At 38.9% G+C, this 19856-nt stretch overlaps 1 protein-coding gene across 1 annotated transcript in view; it reads right to left on the reverse strand.

The window, feature by feature from the left end:
- Window positions 1-280: 280 nt before the first annotated feature.
- Window positions 281-19856, reverse strand: part of NNT (nicotinamide nucleotide transhydrogenase) — a 79140-nt gene continuing 59564 nt past the window's right edge. Inside the window, exons 19-21 of the mRNA XM_058679980.1 lie at window positions 3678-3796; window positions 2339-2454; window positions 281-679 (exon numbers count right to left, since the gene is read on the reverse strand). Of these exons, the coding sequence (XP_058535963.1) occupies window positions 530-679; window positions 2339-2454; window positions 3678-3796 (385 nt within the window). The 3' untranslated portion in view covers window positions 281-529. The remainder of the gene's footprint in view (window positions 680-2338; window positions 2455-3677; window positions 3797-19856) is intronic.

The raw sequence follows: 19856 nt of genomic DNA on the forward strand, positions 1-19856 counted from the left end.
ACATTTTGAAAAATTAAAGCTGCTTTGATGTAGTCAGTTCAAACTACGGTTAAGTTTCACTTGGACTGTTGAAGAATTGATAAAAGTTTCAAATTTGTTACATTTGTCAAAAAACATAAATGGAAGTGTCTGCAGTATTTACACAGGCCAGCTTGTTCAGACCCAAGTGTAATACAATTCTGAAATCCTGAACCTCAATTTCTTAAAAATATTTCTGGTTATTGAACAGGAATTTTAAAAATCCAATGGGATTACATAAAAAATGGAATTGTTCTTTTCCCCTTTATAAAATGGTTTTGATTCAAACACAATATCTCAGCACAAATACATTTGGGATTGTCAAACTGTTTTTAAAAAAAGAAGGGATCATTGTTTTTGAAAAAGCTCCCTCTGGTAGCCTTGCTTTCTTCAGTTTTCTTATTCTTCAAGAGATTCGTCATGGATGTGCCTCAGTCACGCTGCACCTCCATTTTCCTGTTCCCACAACTGAAGAGGTTGCTTTTTCAGATGCTCACTTCACCTTTAGCATTTACTTTTGATAGGATTCTCTAACTTTTGCCTGCAATGCATCACATGTCTTCTTGGCATCACCGAGAAGCATGGCCGTGTTGGGTTTGTAGAAGATTGGATTGTCTACTGCAGCATAGCCAACTCCCAAAGACCTCTTCATAACAATGACCTAAGAATGAACCAAACACTAAGTGAGAGGATGTGTATAACAGAAGCTAGGACCTCTCAGGGACAGAAACACAGCTCTGCCTAATTGTCTTGTTTTTAAATAATACTGTTTTTATAACTGACACATCCATATTAATGGTGTACCATTGGGTAATGTCCAATCAGGTAAAAACATCTAGCTCCTCAAACTTCAGACAGTTACCAATGTTAAGACACTGGAAATCCTTTCCTATATAATCACGCATAATATTTTCTAGTAAGAGAAATAAGCATCTTTCTATGACTATACCGAAGAGAATAAACAGTATGTGAGTCCCCATTGCAAATTCTAAAATAAATCTGGTTGGCAAGGATATGGTATGATCTTTTTTAAAGCCATTTTAAAGTATATCAGAAAGACCCAAGAACAATCCAATTTCTCATAAGGATGAAACTAATGACCAACAGAAAGCACCAGCAAAGCAGCATGGAAGGGATAAGTCAATCTGTAACACTGGGCTTTTTCCATTATGTGTAACTTTTAAGACCCCAGTTGCTGTTCTGCTGAAGGCCAGGTCAGTTCCAAAGAGATGAAAAATTTTCTGTAGTCTTCTAAGATGTGGAATCCACCCAAAAAAGGAAACAGTGCAATGTATCCAGATTTCAGATAGCACTAATACAATTAACTACTGATGGTGAGTATTTATCTACCCATGAACAAGTGTATTTAGTATCTATTCTCTCAGCACAAACATTGTGACTATATATATATGTATAAAACACATATATAAAAAAAAAAGAGAGGGAAACAAAACTATAGGGAAAGTGCCCATTTTATCATTGTGAATCCTATAATGCAGACATGATACCAGAACTGTGAAAAGATACCACACTGCTGGGACACAGGAAAATTTATCAGTCTTTGATCCTCCAAACATAGCCATCAGCTTTCTCAGAAGTAATGCATGTGAGCAAAGCTTGCTTCCTTATGTCTGCTATTCTTTGGATTTCAAATCACCTTAGTACTAGGCACTCCATAACAACACACAAATTCCCTCTAAAAAATTTTAGATGAAAAAAATGTGCTCATCTTGGTATATGAAGGCGATGATACTGACTCACTGTCCCGGAGGGAAGCCATCTGCTTTGCTGGACTCCATGTGGAACCCAGCCAAACTCATTCCAAAAGCTCACAGCTCTTTTTTCCAGCTGCGGTTACAGATTCTGCTAATCCCCCCACAAAATCTCATCTGGCTCTGCCTATGATGAGGGCATTCGCACAGGTTCTCAGGTAGCCAGAGACTAGACAGAAGCCGGCTTTAGGGAAAGGGCATCTAAACAGGCTCTTCTCCTGGGCCTCCCACAGGACATCTTAGTTTTTGCATCAAATGACCAAAGAACAGTGTGTATATGCGTGTGTGTGTGTGTTTTGGTGTGTATGTATGTGCATGGGTACCTGTGTGAGAGCATGTGTACGCATCTGAGTATATATGTTTGAGTGTGTGTGTCTATATATGTGAGCATGTGTGTGAGTGCATGTGTGACAGTATGTGTATGTTTGAGTATGTGAGAGCATGTGTATGTTCAGTGTGCATGTGTACATGTGTTTGCATGAATGTGTGAGTACATGAGTGTGTATGTGTTTGTGTGTGTATTTGATCATCAGAAGTACATGCATTACCTGTTTTGATTTCCAGACCTCAAGAACTGGCATGCCTGCAATAATAGAGTTAGGATCTTCTTGTGCTGCTGAATTCACAGTGTCGTTAGCTCCAATTACGAGGACCAAATCAGTGTCTGCAAAAAGCAATTAAGAAAAAAACGTATAAACTTCTCAAGTTGTCATTTTCACTTTCATTCAAGTAAATTATGATATAACTACGTAATAACAATTACAAAAGCTAATGTTTATAGAATACTCACTTGTGAAGGCACTGTACGAAGAACTTAATCAGAGAGGTGAGGCAACCTAACCAATGTCACACAGCTAAGAAGCTGCTCTGAGCTTGAGCCTTCTGACAAGAGCCTGCATTATTAATGCTTTCAGTCTTCCAGTGGATCTACCCATTTTGACTTTATAATTCTTTTATTATCCCCAAAAGATACTGCTAGTCACATGATTTTCTAAGATTTGCATACTGTTTGCAACTTAAAAATCATCAATTAAGATGTAATCTGATGTCTAAAAAACAGAGAAGTAAAAGTCTGTATTATGTTAATCTGTGTCCATAATTCCTGGAACTGGCTGGTTTTACACGTAATTTAGCAACAGCAAGATTTGAAAAGGGGCATAAAATTAAAATGCCTGAATTCTCTCTTGAAGGACTATAAAATAAACTACTTTAGAATGGGGCCAAAAATGCCATGTGCATCTAGACATACACACGATTTCTCTGCTTTTTTTTCTTCTAATAAACAATTTTTTTTTTTTTTTAAGTTTACAGTGGATACTTGCCAGAGGGAACTGGCTTAATTTTAGCAAACATGATCTTGGGCCAAAATGTCGTTACCATTCAACATCTGCCCAGTGACAGCTACAAAGCACAGTTCCTTATCTAGTGAAGTCCTAGTACACGAGACAAAGACGAGTTCACTGATCACACACTGACACAAGGGAAAACCAGTAAAATCTCCAACATTGACAAGAATCAGACATTGAATTGTCAACAGAAGCATTTTCGAAAATGAACAGTTTAAGGTTCAGTATGCAAACCCCTGAGCATTAGAACCTGGATTCCAACACCAGGACTGTCGTATTCCTCCGTTGGCACCCTGTACCTTGCCCCGGAATGTTCCCTGTCCTCCAGCTCCTCACAGGGCAACAACATCTATCCCTGCTGATTAACTTTTGCATCTTATTCAAAACTGTCTTTCACCTACCTAATTCAGATTGCACATCTACTACGTATGCATTAATCATCATCACAGCCTTCACTGATTCCACAATTCATATTCTTAGTCCAGTGTGGCTTTGTTCGCCCTAAGAAAAATTAAATTTCACCACCATCCCTATCACTTACCTGGGAAATCATGGTTGATCTCATCCATTTCCAACACAATATCATATGGCACCCCAGCTTCAGCCAGCAGCACATTAAGCTGGCCAGGCATTCGGCCTGCAACTGGGTGAATTCCAAACCTAGACATGAAACAAACGAACAGCTGGCTTTACTTGATATGCCAAAATGTAAAGAGATCCCACTGTCACCCTCAAATCTGCACACTGTGTTCCTGGCACCTTTGCTTAATCTTGATAGTATTGATCTCCATGGGAAGAAGTAGAATTAGTTCAGATATGTGATCAATTTCCAAATATCAAAGTTGGACATTCAATGTCTTATCATAAACAAACTAAAATTTCCCTCAGAAAAAATAAAAATGTAACTTTGGAAACTGATTCTTCCATATGTTTTAAGCACAGTGAACTTTTGAAAATATTAAGTAATATCACCTTAAATTTAAAACATATTCTATGTGTTTACCATGCTTTCTGATAAATCTTGACTCTTTAAACACACATTAAGTTAGACTGGAATTAAATGTCTACCATGAACACAGTCAACATTATCCCACCAAAACAGACTCTACATTCAACATTAACCTTGATTCAAAGACAGGAAAATAAAATATTGTAATACATATTACAATTTGGAGTGGGCCTTTGGTACAGCACCTAAGACTGCTTGGATATATGCCCACATCCCGTATCAGAATGACTGGATTTGAGCCCAAGCTTCAACTCCTAAAGCTGGCGCCCTCCTAATGCACACCCAGCTGAGCCCCTGCCATCTGCCTGAGAGAACTGGATTGAGTTCCTGGCTCCTGGCTTCAGCCTGACCCAGTCCCAGCTGTCTGGGGGCATTTGAAGAGTGAACCAAAGGGTGTAAAGAATCAAACTATTTCTCTCTGTCTCTCTCTTTATCTTGCAAGTAGTATTTTTGAAGGGTCTATAGTATTTTTCAAAAGTGATTTAAAGTGTCAGTTGCACTTCACAGAAAAAGTATGGCAAGTCATTCTCCACAATGTGTTAAGGACACAGTAGGGAAAGCCTAGTCAGAGCTCTACACTAAGGCAAAGGAAACTGAAGCAGCAGCAATTTATTTCAACCCACAAACATGTATTTCAAAACCTCGTGGAAAATAGAATTAAAAATTAAGTTTATGTTAGTGCAGAGATAATTTAAAATCCATTTATTTTTTTAATAGTCTGCATTCTGTACACTTTCTGAGGGTCCTCGTACAATGGAGTATTGGCAGCTTTTCCCAGCTTCTTGCCCACTAATTTCATCTGCTTCCTCCACAGTTGTTTCCTAACAACTAAGTCAGTGAATAAATTCAATGAAGAAATGCACTTTATAGCATCTCTTCATAGAAAGCCATCCAACCTCAGCTTAAACACAGTGACCTGAACCTTACCTGCTCCTTTGCCACATAAATAAATGTCTAAAACTTTCTTTTGAAGAATATTCCCATCTCATTAGCTAGCCAAGATGCTGTAATGACCAACCCATTCTATGCAATGTGATTGGAAACGAAAACTTGGGGGTAGGGGGATGAAAGAAAAATATATCCTGGTTTGGTGATTGAGAGGAAAAGAGAAAATTAAATAAAAATTACAAAGGTTTGAAATTTTTAAGACATACTAAGATTTAAGTATGTTTCCAAAGTTATCTACACTTTACGTCTTAAGAAATTGAATACCACAAAACATACAAAAGTTTTTTGAAGTGTTTTTCAAAATAGATTCCAGGGCAAAAACACATACACAGTTGCAAGTTGATCTATGGTTGTGGAATGCCTATATGCTCTGTTTGGTACATCCCCCACGGAGATGTCAATGAATACAGCACTCCACTGTGAGCATTCTAAATAAATAATTTGAAATAATGATAATACATGTACAAAATAATAAACTTAACTCCATTCTAAGACTATTCCATAATTAGACCATAGAAATATGTATGCATATGAACATATTCACAAATATCTTCATTTATGTGTATACATATTCATATCAAGCCAATGAGAACTAAACTATGTGGTTCCAATGTACAGATACACAGACACAAATACAACATTAAGCCAAAGAGAAATCTCATCGCACTGGTTGCCAAGGTCTGTAGTTTTCTCATCTAGAACATTATGGCTCTTCTGCCTCTTTTTATGTAGATTCCTTTCAGCTATTCTAGTGTGCTTACTAAGCATTCTTTTTACAGTCCAGTGAAGGACAGGGCTCCCTGACTCACCCCTGAGTTGCCTGCTCCCATTTTGTCAACATCTGACTTAACCCTCAGTCCTCCAGAATGAATGCAATGTGCCAAAGGAGATCTACACGTGCATGGCACAGCAGGAAAATCATGCCCTCTGAACCTTCACAGGTAAAGCCAAGTCTGTGTGAGCATTCAGGATGCCACAGCACACTGCTACACTGCTGGCTCGTAGACAATGATGGTTATCTAAGATACCCTGCTGCCTTTCACAGGAACTGCTGCCAAGCCCAGCCTTCTAACTCTAAACATAGGCCCTGCTGAGGCAAGATTAAAGCACATGGGAGCTGACCCTCTCCCATTCCATTCAGGCACTAACTACTGGGGTAAATGTCACACCCCATGGGTTTGAGGGCTTGACCTCACAAGACTCCCCTCGCAGCACATGCCAGTCACAAGGCCCAGGTTGACATCTGTACTTCTGACCAATGAGACCCTTCTCTGCTTGATAGGACAGCGCACAAAACTCTGAGAAACACTTTCCTAAAATTTATTAACTTAGTGGAAAGGGTAAAATCAGGATTAGCCTAATAATGGAAGACTCACATACAGTGTCTAGGGAACAATACAATGAGTAGTTTTCCTAGGTCAGACTCCAAGACATCCAACATCTCCACCAGCCTGAACCTGGTCTTCTAATTCATTTTTCCCTTTGTAGGGAGATGGCGATCAGAAGACTTCAGTACATAGTGGTGATTGAGTGTTCGATTCAATCATTGGTCACCAGCAACTGAATTCTGTCTCCAGTTCCTTTCCCTTCCTTGGAGACCCAACCCTCTCACTACACAGCTGCTACAGTTTTTCATTGTTTACATAGGTAATATATATATATTTCTTCTCATCGCAGACAGTAAATGGCACTGAACAACACAGAATGAGCTATTAACAATCTAAGACCATTGAAAGGCATCTATCTGCTCTCTTCCCTCATTGGGCTCCTTCTGAATAATATTAAGGGCATTTATTAATTTGCTCCACAGTGTGGTCAACCAGTCTCATCATCTTTAAGCAGTTTTTAAGTCCTTCAACCACAAATTTTCATGTTGTTTTTCAGAATGTAACAGATAGTTCAGCACTTAACTAAAAGTTAAGAAATCATTCCAGACTATAGGCATCTGGTACAGCAGTTGAAGACACAGCTTGGGATGCCCATTTACCCGCGAGCCCACACTGGAGTCCTGCTCCTCTCCCAGTTCCAACATCCTGCTAACGCACATCCTGGGAGGCAGCGAGTGACAGCTCAGTAGCTGGAAGCCTGCCACCCACACAGCAGGCTTCATCATAGTCCCGGCTCCCAGTAGAGCCCAACTGGGGAGGAAAATGTGAAGACTCAAAACAGTAGACAGAAGATATTTCTTTCTGTCACTCTCTGTATCTATCTTCGTTCCTTCCTTCCTTCCTTCTTTTCCCTCTTTCTCTCCCTCCCTCCATCTTTTTTCGCTCCCTCTTTTTCTTTCTTTCTTTCTTTTCTTTCTTCCCTTCCTTCTTCCTTCCTTCCTACCTACCTTACCTGTCTATCTCTCCTTTTCCCTATAAACCTGCCTTTCAAATATAAATGAATAAATCTTTTTTAATTGCTCTTTCCTTTAGCAGACATCACTATCCTAATGTCATCACATACACTCAACTTGGGTTTATAACCACTCCTGACAACAAATGAAATAAGACAAACACCAACAATTTATGTTCATAACAATATTATCCAGCACTACTACAGCTGTTTTCAAACTCCTCCTAAGAAAAAATTTCCAACACAAACTTTTACCTTACAGTTCTGGTGATCAGAAGTTTAAAATCAGTTTCCCTGAGCTTAAAAACAAACAAACAAAAAAATGCTGGCCAGGCTGCATTCCTTTTGGAAACTCTCAGGGAATATGCATGCCCTGATTTTTCTGACTCCTGAAGTCAGCCGCCATGCCTTGCATTTGACAGCCACACCACTGCAGTCTCTGTTCCCACTGCCACAGTCCCTCCTCTGATTCGAACAGCTTCCCAATTTTTAAGGACCCTACCAATTCCACGGGATCACCTGAATAATCTGAGTTTATCTCTCTTTCTCAATCAGTCTTTGCCATGATTAAATCTATAAAGTGAGTTTTGATATAAGTTTCAGGGATCAAGATGTGGACACTTTTGAGAGGACCATTTTCAGTATACAACGAAGCCCTGTCCTCCACTCCTAAAATTCCACGGACAAGGGTCTCCATTCCAGATGAATAACCCAATATACACTTGGATTTGGATTCTGCATCCCTCCTTAATTCCAATTTGTTGTTGTCCAATTTTAGTTTGTTTTCAACAGTGCCTTTGTCATCCTCAATCCATCTGGCTACCATCTTTTTGCTTTAACTGAGTCTCTTGGACCAAATGAAAATTCAAAGACCTCTAAATATATTAGTTCTATTGAAACGCCTTGATTAGCTACAGACGGCATAAAGACAATGTTTCTGTTTGGCTAGTTGTGAAGGCTAAATAATCACCAAGCTAACCATCACATTATGCTGAATGTCCCAAAGGACAGATCATTTTATATCTGTTTGCATAATAATTTATTACACTAAACTTTAAGACTCTGAGGTAAAAAAAAATACATGCAAGATTATTAAAAGAGAATGCCAATGTTTTGAGAGAAATAACAGAACACACTCAATTTTGTAAAAATATATGTGCACACTGATGAATTAATGTAAGTTTGTAACAATTCTGGCCCATGTAACTGGCTAATCTCCAAAACATGTATTAAAATTAATTATATCAGACACTGGTTGGCCATAATCAGCAATTTCCAGGATCTGATGGCCAAAGCTCATCAATGTTCCATCATCACATGAAGAATATTCAGAATTCCATCTTGCAATGCCTACCAGCCTCTCAATTCTTTCCTTTGAACCATGAAAATTATCTTTTATTAGGCACATGCTTAGAAAATAAAATCGGCTGTCCCTAGGACAAGATTCTACTGAAGGAAAACAACTACTAAGACCAGATCACAGAAAATCCTTCCACGCTCCCAAAACTGATTTTTAACTTATCTCCTCCTTCGCATATTGCAGTGTTGTAACTATATTGATGAGGCCATGCATGCTCTCCAAGTTGGAAGTTTGTTGAGAACAGAAAACACATTTTACTTAACCCTATGGTAACTTATCATCTTGACTCTATTGTAAGGACTCAGAGAGTTACAGCGAGGGAAGGGATTGTTGAACAATATATTGCAGGAAACAAGGCATACAGATGCTTGAACTTTCAGTATCTCTACTTGGGGAAAGAATTCAGGGGAGCAGTTAAGAGGTCTAGGTTGTTACCGCCAGGGTTCAAAGCATCCAGACCAGTTATTTCTGTGTGACTGTTTCCTAGCATTGCAATCAAACAGACAAGAAAACCTATTCAGATGACTACTGTGATATTTAAATGAGATCATTCATGAAAAGAATTTTCCAGACAAAGGACTCTATCTAAACTAGTGCTTGGCAGACATAAGCCTTGAACAAATGTTTACAACAAGTATGATATTGTATCAAATACCTTTTTGTAATATAAATGTTCATCTGTATCTTTCAAACAAATGTGCATCTTTAAATGATTACCCCATACAAACAGATACATATTTTCTCATCAAAAACGAACTTTGCTTTAATAGAAACACTTTCTGGGGATGACATTGTCCTGCAGCAGGTTCAGCCACTGCCTACAATACTACCATTCCACACGGGCACCAGGTCAAGCCCCAACTGCTCGTCTTTCCATTCAGCTCCTTGTTAATGAGACTGGAAAAACAATGAAAGACAGCCCAAGTGCTCAGCCTCCTGCACCCATGTGGGAAACCGAAGAAAAATCTTGGCTCTTAACTTCTACCTGACACAGCCCTGACTGTTGTGACAATTTGAAGAATGAACCAGTAGATAGACGATTTTTCTCTCTCTCTCTTTGCCTTTTAAAAAAATAAAACTGACAAATATTTAAAATAATGAGACATAAATATTCCCTGGGTGGGGTGGCTTTTTGACTTTTTTATCTTGAAATCTCAGTGACCATCAGTTTAATTCAATGAAAGGTAGCTCTTTGTACTTGCAACTATATCAAAAGACCTCCTGAGAAAATGAGACATTATGCATGTGAGCAAAGGTCCTGCCGCCTCTAAAATCCAGCTCCCTGCTAACAGGTACCTTAGAAAACAGTGGATGATAGCTCAGGAAATTCTGGTCCCTGGCAAACACAATGAACATCATCATCGAGTTAGGGCAATCTCTTCAATATCTTGAAACAGAAAAAAAAATTCAACATTTTTTGCCATCTTTCTCTCTCCTATAGGATAATAATTTTTTTCATTTATAAAACATAATATAATTTAAAAGCTCAGGGCTCAGTCATCCATTAAGAATATACCAAGGACGCACACACCATGTGGGCACCAGTTTGTGTCCCAGCTGCTCCACTTCCCTTCCAACTCCCTGCTTGTGGCCTGGGAAAGCAGTTGTGGTTGGTCCAAAGGCTTGGGACCCTGCACCCATGTGGGAGACCCGGAAGAAGCTCCTGGCTCCTGGCTTCAGATCAGCATGTCTCCGGCCATAGTGGCCACTTGGGAAGTGAATAAGCAGATGAAAGATCTTTCCCTCTGTCTCGCCTTCTCTCTATAAATATGATTTACTAATAAATGAATAAATAAATAAATAAATAAATAAATAAATAAATAAAGATAAATCTTTTGGAAAAAAATATACCAAGGCCTAATCTGAAAAAAAAAAGGGGGGAATAATCTACTGTTATGAAACTACCTGACCTTTCTTTAAATTAAGAAAGAATAGAAACAAATGAGAGTATACACAAGAACTACTCACAAATAACAAGTAAATGGATCAAAGGTGAGGAAAAAGTAACTTAAGAGCAATATTTTTAAAAGCTTCTTCTGCAATACATAAACCCCATTCTTACAGTTTTTTTGCAAGCTCATATTAGATCACAGAAACCACATGTTTTAAAGGAACACTACAACTTGAATTTGCAAGATCACAGGCCATAGAAATAATATGTCCCAAATGGGGTACATTAAAAGTGGTGGTTCTTGAGTATGTGGGGCTATTAGAGAATACAAAACATTCACCACATAGGTCCTACCACAACTGCTCAAGCAAATGATATTTTCCTCCTTGCATTATGGGCATTATGGAAATATCCAGATATCTAGCTCCATTAGGAATGGTTTATTGAATTAGGCAACCCAATTCAACAATTACACAAAGTAACTGCAGAGACAATTAGGTTCCCTTCTGAAGCAGCAAGTGTTTCCCCATTTTACAGCCTCTTGTCATTACAAATAATAAAAATTATTTGCGCATTTTTAAGAGATTCTTCACAACCTTCAATTGTATGGTTATAAATTTTGGGAGTTACGATGCAAATTTATTTCTGCACTTAAGATAGCCAAAGGGTTAAAATTAACATCCCTTATTTTAATATGCTTTATATTTTAAAGATCAAACTGCATATAGAATTTTGACAGTATTTCATAATTTTGCTTTCACAATTTCATCCCACAATTTTCCTAAATATGTTATTCTGACTGCTTAGTAGAATGACAAAGTAATCATTTGTTGAAAACCTGCTTACTCTCCTGCACTTAAGCTGTAAATATCTGCACACCAAGAAAATCTTTGTAATGAGTGTTTGTAAGTCTGTGTTGTCTTGAAATCCACTGAGAGTAAAGAATTAACTGTATTATACAAGAAGCAAAACTTAGTGGCTTTTGCCTTCTCCCTGTAGCCAATCCAGATGTCTACCCTATTGAACCACCACCGCCGCTCCTGGTCATTGATCCAGGTATCTGCCCCACAAGGCCAGGTACCACCTCCATAAAAGATTGGGATGTACTTTACACAGTACACATTGGGGACTTTACACAGTTCACTAAGGGAAAAAAAGGAACAAATAGTTTACTTTGGCCCCCAGATTTTTTTTTAATCCATGCATGTGAAAAGTTCATTGAAACAGATATTTTGAAAAAAGTACAGACTTCATTTTTTTCTACAAAAATAAGCTGACTAAGCTTAATTTCATTTTTTCATAAACTTTTTGAAATCCCCTCGCATGGATACGATCTATAGGACTCTCCCACTGATCAGCAGCCCACGCATGGACTGATAATATGGACAGCTTACAGTGACCATACCTAGGGCCACCATGGACTCTGTTTTGCCTAAAGCTGCCAATCAGAACTTCCTGGAAGTAGATTGGTTGAGTATCACCCTGGGTTCCAATAAAGGTTTTGGAGTTGATGTTCTCTCTCTATGCTCCTCTACTCTCTCCATCTCAAGTGTATACCCCACTACCACCAACAACTGGTGGAGCACAGCACGCCTCCTCTCCAAATCTTCCCACTCGCTCTCATAAGCAGCCCACTTCACTCTGGGATTTGCAGGTGATACGGTCTGCTTTTGTTGTGCCCTATGTTCTATGTCTCCCCTATGAATCTAACTCTCCTCCAGGACCAGCCAAGGACCATAAAAGATGTCTGCCAAAGGAAGCCACTATTCTGCCAAAAGGACATGTGTGTGGCATTAGGGCACTTTCCAGGATAAAGATATGCCCCTTGAAAGATACACTGTGAACACCTTTATTTACCTCCCCTCATGCCCTGCCAGGGCAGGAATAGATTTTATTGCCAATCTCTTTAGACAAACCTTAAGGCCAGGTAGAGGAAAAATCACAACAATCAGGATGAGACCTCAAAGAGCCTCCAATCCAGCCACTTCCCAAGGCAGAAATGCTTTATAATGACACCAGAAATATGTACAATGTTTTGTCACATACATAGCTATGAAATTCTAACACAGGGACCCTTTGTATTCTGTTTCAAGTGCAATGCTCCACTCTGAGAAGGGACCCTGGAGGTAACAAAAGAATTTTAATCATATTCTATATTTTTATACATGATTATGCATTTCACCTGCAGAAAAAAAAAGTGATAGATAAAATGGTTAGATTTTTCGGTTTGTCACTTACTGATCAGTACTTCTGGTTAAGTTACAAACCACCAATTAAAAGCACAAGAGATTTTTTTTCTTTGATTTAGTAAATCAGTTTGGAATCAGAAATGGAAACATGAAATCAGAAGGCAAACATTATGTAAATTATAGTTGTTGACTAAAGGCCAGAGCAACTTTGTGGGGCAAGTCTTCCCATCTGAAAAGAAATCCTGCACGGGCCCAGGGCAGTGGCTCCATCAGTTAATCCTCACTCTTCAAGCACTGGGATCCCATCTGGGCATTAGTTGTGCCCTGGCTGCTCCACCTCCCATCTAGCTCCCTGTTTGTGTAGCAGAGAATGGTCCAAAGCCTTGGGACTCTGCATCCATGTGGGAGTCTCAAAGGAGGCTCCTGGTTCTTAGCTTCAGATTGGCTCAGCTCTGGTTGTTGCGACCACTTGAGGAGTGAACAAATGGATGGAAGACCTGTCTCTCTGCCTCTCCTTTTCTCTGTAGATCTGCCTTCCCAATAATTTTTTTAAATCTTAAAAGAAAATGGGGGTACAGCTCAATAGCCTAATGGCTAAATCCTCGCCTTGCATCCACCAGAATCCCATCTCAGCAGAAGCTTTTGTCCCGGCTGCTCCACGTCCCTTCCAGCTCCCAGCTTGTAGCCTGGGAAAGCAATAGAGGATGACTGAGACACCTGAGACTCTGCACCCATATGGGAGGCTGGGAAAAAGCCCCTGGCTCCTCATCAGCTCAGCTCCAGCCATTACAGCCCGTTGGGGAATGAACCAGAGGACGAAGATCTTTCTCTGTCTCTCCTTCTCTCTGTAAATCTGCCCTTCAATAAAAATATACAAGTCTTAAAAAAAAACAAGAAGAAGAAAAGAAAAGAAAAAAGAAATACTGCAGTGAAGTGAAAAAAAAATAAGGATGCTTCCAGATAGCACAATTGTTGTCCCGAAACTGCCAAAACTGGTATGTTTTAACAAGAAAGGCTATGGGATCAATTCAATCTTGGGGAAATGGAAAATGGTATTTCTTAGAGAAAGGACAGATATTCAGCCTTCTAAACATAAGGACAGTTCTTAGAAACAGCAACTCAGACAAACTCATACAATTCAAAAAAAATGCACTTAATTTCCTAGAACTTTCCAGAAGCCAAAATTACAGAATGGTTTATAATTTCCTTCATTTACTCGAACCAGGTAAATACTAAACTGTTACTCCAGATACGAAATTTGATGTTCTTCAGTGGCTTTCCATTCTTCAAAAAAATTATAAAGGCAAAGAACTTACAAAAATGTCTCATGGGTACTATTCTTTTAGTGCAGAATAGCAGATCCCGTCCTAGGAATGCAAATGAGGAAATATTTGACAGGCTATGGCTATAGTCACATTTTCCATCTGTATGAGTGGTCTGAAATGCGGAGGCCACCCAAAGAGATGAGTGACATCATCTAAAGGAGACCAGGTACAATGATCCAAGGCAAACATCCACTCAGTCCTCTGCAGAACACATCAAACGCTACTGCTCCATGCCAAGATTAATTAGACATCAGGCCCAAATCTGGCTTTTCCATCACTGAACCAAATCTAGCTAAAAGCCCAGAATAGAAACTGTATGACACCAACACTGTTTTTATTTCAAAATCACAAGGTTATGAAAAATTATGTTAGAGAAGAATCAAAAATTCAATTTGTGACTCATGTTCTAGAATATTATAGTCTGCAATATATTGGAGATTCAGTTAAAATTATACATGACTTCATTTTCCTGACTGAATAACTTGAAATGATGATGTAGAATGGCTGTTGGATGGCAATGGCTAATAAGCATCCTAAAATGAAAATTAAAAGACAGATACCAAAGAATTCGAACATGAAGTGAGAGGAACACTTTCATTTATTTGCGTTCTGCCATTTCAGCTGAAGAAACTGAGCTTAAAGAGCGTATCACAAGCAATACTGAAACTACAATTCAGTTGTAACCCTCATATTTAGAGAACTCGTTTCGACAATAGTGAGAATTTCGTTCTTCAGGCCAGTGGTATGCTTGTGACGACAATTTGTAAGAAGTGAGTCCTAGAGTGCTATGGCTGGGAGGGACCTTCCAGAACACAAAAACACAGACTTTTACAGTTCAATAGGCTGTAGATACACAAAGCCAAACAGTATGACATAAAGACTGTTATTTCCCAGGAAGAAATCAAACACCTTTAATCTGAGGGATTCCAGGAAGTGCTATGCAATAGATTGAACATGCATGTAGCTATAACCAAACACACATACTTTCCTTATTCTCCTCTCTTCCACCAAGTTTCACTACATCGCCCAATTACCCAAATCCCATGATACCCACCTTCCTGAGACCACACTGTTCAAGAAGGCAGGCTCAACGCAAAGTGCAAAAACACACTATACTCTGAAAACAGTGGAAGCCCCGGCCAATTCATCACCAAACATACCAGCTGTGATATGGAAATTCTGGTGCAATAATGTACTCTATAACTGCTCTTTTTTGATCATCTTCAAAGGGGACACAATGGGTTTCTGGTGTGCCCAAAGTATTGTACAACACTGTGCAATGAACCCTCATTGATACAGACATTCAAGTCTTCTCGAAACAGGCTATTACAAAGCTGGCATGAATCTGCTAAATACTGTCTGTTTTTTCTTGCTTAAAAACTACAGCAGCAGGCCCGGCGGCGTGGCCTAGTGGCTAAAGTCCTCACCTTGAACACACCGGGATCCCATATGGGCACCAGTTCGTTTCCCGGAGGCCCCACTTCCCATCCAGCTCCCTGCCTGTGGCCTGGGAAAGCAGTCGAGGACGGCTCAAAGCCTTGGGACCCTGCACCCGCGTGGGAGACCTGGAGGAAGTTCCTGCTCCTGGCTCCAGATCGGCACAGCAGTGGCCATTGTGGTCACTTGGGGAGTGAATCATTGGACGGAAGATCTTCCTCTCTGTCTCTCCTCCTCTCTGTATATCTGACTTTGTAAGAAAAATCAATAAATCTTTTAAAAAAAAACTACAGCAGCTTACTGATTAAGATTATTTTCTACTTTCTTCGAAGCCTGTGACTTCATTATTTCACAAGTGTGCGTGTCTTAGTTCTTTCTCCACCCAAAGCATAACAAATCCAAAAAATCTAAACTCTGTTTACTTGAATCACATGAAATCCATGAACCAAATAATTCATCTTTAAGTATCTTCAAAAAATTTATTTCTTCATTAAAATAACAAACATTCTACAGCCATGTCGTACAAGACTATAAAACACTATTAAGCTGCAAATATTATAAGCAATCAGATGGATAGAGGAAGAAAAATACAGAGAGGGAGAGAAAGATAGCATCTGGAACAGAAAGAGAGAGATTTAAAGCTGTAAAAAAAAGTCATATTATTAAAAGTTTAAAACATTTAAAATATCCTTGGCCACAGGAGGTGCCTTTCCACTCCTTCTGTTTCCCCAAAAAAGAAATCACATTAAAAATAAATAAATAAAAACAAATATCCCTGGGCAGCTGATTACACCTATCCTTCACAGTGTTAACCAATTTTTATACATTTCTATTTTTCACATATTGCTACCACAGGACATGGAATTCATTCATTGATGTGTACGCTAACAGACTTGTTTCGATCACTGCTAAAAACTTTCAAGAGCAAGACCTGGGCTTATACATCCTTGTACAAGGGAACTATAATGGGTTTATGCAAAATGGAATGAGGGTAAGTATGACAATGGGGGTTGGCATGACCGGTGAGGCACCACTGGGTACTAACGCACCACATACCCATCTGTTCCCCATCCCTCCTTCACTGAACGAGCTCTCCGCAAGACAGCAGGCGATGGCTCAAGCAGGTAAACAACTGCCACTTCCTGGAAGATCCAGACTGAACTCCAGGTTCCCTGCCATGGCGCAGCTTGCTCATAGGCTTTTGGGCTCTCTCTCTCTGTTGCCCCTATCTATCTACATTCCCATCTTTTTTTAAAAAAAAATTATTCTTATTGGAAAGGCAGATATACAGAGAGCAGGAAAGACAGAGAGGAAGATCTTGTGCTCAATGATTCACTCCTCAAGTGGACACAACAGCTGGAGCTGAGTCAATCCAAAGCCAGGAGCCAGGAACCTCCTCCAGGTCTCCCACATGGGTTCAAGGTCCCAAGCCTCTGGGCCATCCTTCACTGCTTTCCCAGGTCACAGGCAGGGAGCTGGATGGGAAGAGGGGCTGCCGGGATTAGAACCAGTGCCCATATGGGATCCCAACACATTCAAGGCAAGGACTTTAGCCACTAGGCCTCTTTCTCTGTATATGACTTTTAAGTAAAATAAATGTTTTATTAAAAAGGAGGGAAGGGAGGGATGGAGGGAGGGAAGGACAGAGAGAGAGAGAGAAAGAAAGAAAAGAGAAAAGAAAAAGAAAGAAAAGAAAAGAAAAGCAAGCTTATTTTGGTGCAGAAAATTTTGAAATCCAAGCGTATGAGCAATCTTCAAATGTCTTTGCACCAAAATAAACTTCTCTTTTATTTCTATTTCCATGGAATTTTAAGTACTTTTATTCTATAAGCCCCACATAATAGTCCTATTAACAAATTATTAATATAAAAAGCGATCATGATGTTAGTCAAAGAACGCTAAAGTTCTTTTCAGAATTCAGATTTCTGTAACAGCACAAGTGATAACTATTTATATAAGAAATATCAAGTAGTGATTAATTACAAAAGCAAAGAAAAATTCATCCCTTTCTAACACTAGCTTCACATTATTATGAAGAGCCTATCATATTCATATAATCAATCAAAGATTAGGAACTTAAGAAAAAATATGCCTGCGCTCTTGTTTCCCAAAATTGTGTCATAAAATGCTTTCAGAGACCAAACATAAGTGAGGCAAGCTGTACAGGCGTTCCGGACAACTAAGAAATGATGATATTTTGGCCACTACACAAAAGCTAAGTTTATGAACTTTGATGACGTTCTAAAACGAGGTCTTGTCATGAAATGTCATACGCTCCATTATATAATCTGAGCTCTTTGTGCGCATGTTATGACTATGGCCAAAGTAAAGGAAAACAGGAGTGTCTCTAAATCAATCATGGGCCATGAAGCCAGACAGACTGTATGACATATGCAATTTTTCTTGGCACCACTTGGGCATAACTAATTGATGACAATCATATGTCCGCACTGGCACATTTCCACGGGGGATGTGTGCGAATATGTCACCACATCTGGATGCGAGGCATGCTGGGGTCCTGAGGCACAAAGACCTACTCAAACCAGAGGCCCAGCAGCTGCACTCAATGAACACCGTGGGAGCTCCAGAGAGCGATGAAAGGACTCAATTACTGCAAACTGTAAATACAGATTTATTTCATTAAAATACGAGGTAACTGCTGCAACCATCTCTTGTTCAAACAGCCTGTTTTTTTTCCTCAAAGAAAAAAATGCTCATAATTGTGTATATGTATATATATGCACATAAACATAAATATATACATATTCCTAATTTCACAAGGAATTGCACTATCTCCATAAAAAAAATGATGGTTATACATAAAGCGAAGCCAACAAAATTTTTAAGATTTTCAAAACAAAACAAAACATAAAAACAAAATTTTCATGCAGGAACTACAAAGGAGAAAAGCAAAAACGTAATGAGCTAGTATTATCATCACATTAGCAAACATAGTCAGCCCCCCCATTTAGTTGAAACTCAAGATTTACATATAACATGCCACAAAGTTCATGCTGAAAAATCACATACTACAGGAAAAAGAACTACAGTATACTAAATAGATCATTTCACCTTTAATATGAAAGATAGATGAATTTAAGTAGTTAACATTTCCTAACTCACAAGTTCAGAAATCAGACTATCAATATTATTCTGATCCTAATCAACGATTAATTTATTAATAAGTTATCTGAACAAATTATAATAACAACATGAAACAAAAGTTCTCTCATGAAGAGCCTGCTATTATGTTTACAAAATTGCTTCAATGAAAAATAATGCATAACTGAGAAAGTATTCACATACATATTTTCAGTTAAATATTTCTCATACGCTTTAGGTCAAATAATTACTATTGTCATGCAGAGTGACAGCAATCATTCTAAAATGATTGCTGATATATTATATCAGAAATAAAAACACTACTTGCCTTACCCCTTTTCTGTTCCACTTTTCCCTGTCTTGCATGCTCCTCCTTCCTTTTGCAGCCTGGCTTGCCTCAAACTACTCTCAGCCTTACGTCACTCCTCTACCCTCCAACCACTGATCACACCGTGGACAGATTCTGCAGGACATCTCATTGACTTCAGCTGACCCCTGGGTACTGAGAGATGTGTCGACCTCATCATCCCCACCCCGAAGGATAACTAAGACAAGGACTCAATCTTCTTTCATTGTATTAAGATTGTCACTTGTCTCTTAAACATTTATATGGTGATAAAATGTTTTACTAACATGTTACGGCTTTTTCACATGCAGACTGAATAATGAAAACAACTTCTTTTTTATGATTTTAGGAAATCATACACATCTTTCTCACGTTCAGGTCTACAAACGTTCGAAGTGGCAAGAGTGTGACCATGTAGCAAAGCTTAATACTCTGTTTGAAAATGGGAATGAGTAACTACAAAGAAGGCTTTTAGGTGACACTGAAAAATACAATAACTTTTCTCACCTTCTATCTTCAATTTATCTAAGAGTATCACTATTCATGGAAATCATCCATGTCACAGCACAGTGGTCTCTCTCCCCCAAAACTGTATGTTGACTCCATGCACACTAAATGTTGTAAGAAGTAGTGAGGCAAGAGGAAAGGAGGAAAGGAAATTTGGGAAGGAAAGAAAGGAAAATGGCTGACACCACCTAGACAGCTTGTTTAATTTTTGGGTTACCATCAGCTAAGCCCTTTTACCACCATCAACAACTGGAAAAAAAATCAAA

This window comes from Ochotona princeps, chromosome 23 (assembly GCF_030435755.1).
Source record: "Ochotona princeps isolate mOchPri1 chromosome 23, mOchPri1.hap1, whole genome shotgun sequence".
Taxonomy (NCBI): Eukaryota; Metazoa; Chordata; class Mammalia; order Lagomorpha; family Ochotonidae; genus Ochotona; species Ochotona princeps.